This window comes from Eimeria mitis, genomic scaffold, assembly GCF_000499745.2.
Source record: "Eimeria mitis Houghton genomic scaffold, Emh_scaff1430, whole genome shotgun sequence".
In the NCBI taxonomy this organism is placed as follows: domain Eukaryota; phylum Apicomplexa; class Conoidasida; order Eucoccidiorida; family Eimeriidae; genus Eimeria; species Eimeria mitis.
The window spans coordinates 1148-1802 of NW_013569194.1; the positions used below are offsets into that span (position 1 = coordinate 1148).

The 655-nt window shown below is 61.2% G+C and overlaps 1 protein-coding gene across 1 annotated transcript in view; it reads left to right on the top strand.

Moving 5' to 3' along the window:
• EMH_0036860 (uncharacterized protein) overlaps positions 1 to 655 on the top strand; it is a gene marked incomplete at both ends in the record, with an annotated part of 11723 nt that overhangs the window by 453 nt on the left and 10615 nt on the right. Inside the window, 2 exons of the mRNA XM_013495130.1 lie at positions 31 to 184; positions 539 to 653. Coding sequence (XP_013350584.1) covers positions 31 to 184; positions 539 to 653 — 269 coding nt within the window. The remainder of the gene's footprint in view (positions 1 to 30; positions 185 to 538; positions 654 to 655) is intronic.

The window sequence follows — 655 nt, forward strand, 5'->3', positions numbered from 1 at the left end:
CGGTGTCTGCTTCTCTTCTCCCCCCTGAAGCTATCATTCAACTCAGCCAGCTGCAGCAGCAACTGCAGCAGCAACTGCAGCAGCAGCAGCAGCAGCAGCAGCAGCAGTCTTTCGATTGGTCTTTGGCGTGTCTGCTGTGTTTCTGTTGGGTGGCTGCTGTGGGGGGCAGCAGCAACAGAGGGGAGTGCGCAGCAGCAGCTGCTGCTGCTGCTGCAGGCTGCTGAGCGTTTGCTGCAGCTGCAGCCGCAGTTTGTACCTGTCTCCAGTACAAGCAGCAGCAGCAGCAGCAGCAGCAGCAGCAGCAGCAGCAGCAGCAGCAGCAGCAGCAACAGATGCAGCAGCAGGGTTTGCTTCTACCGCCAACAGGCTCTAAGACGCATCTGCTGCTTCTCCCCGCTGCTGCTGCTGCTGCTGCCCCTCATCACGCAGCAGCAACTTGCTGCTGGCGCTGGCTGCTGCACAGCAGAGCTAACAGCCACGCTGCAGCGAACTGTCCGCAGGGTGCGTGCGCTGCTGTGTTCTGCTGCTGCTGCTGCAGCAGCAGCAGCAGCAGCAGAACAAGCAGGAGCAGGAGCAACGCCGTCATCAGAAGCAGCAGCAGCAGCTGCTGCAGACATATCCGGCAGCAGCAGCAGCAGCAGCAGCAGCAGCAGCA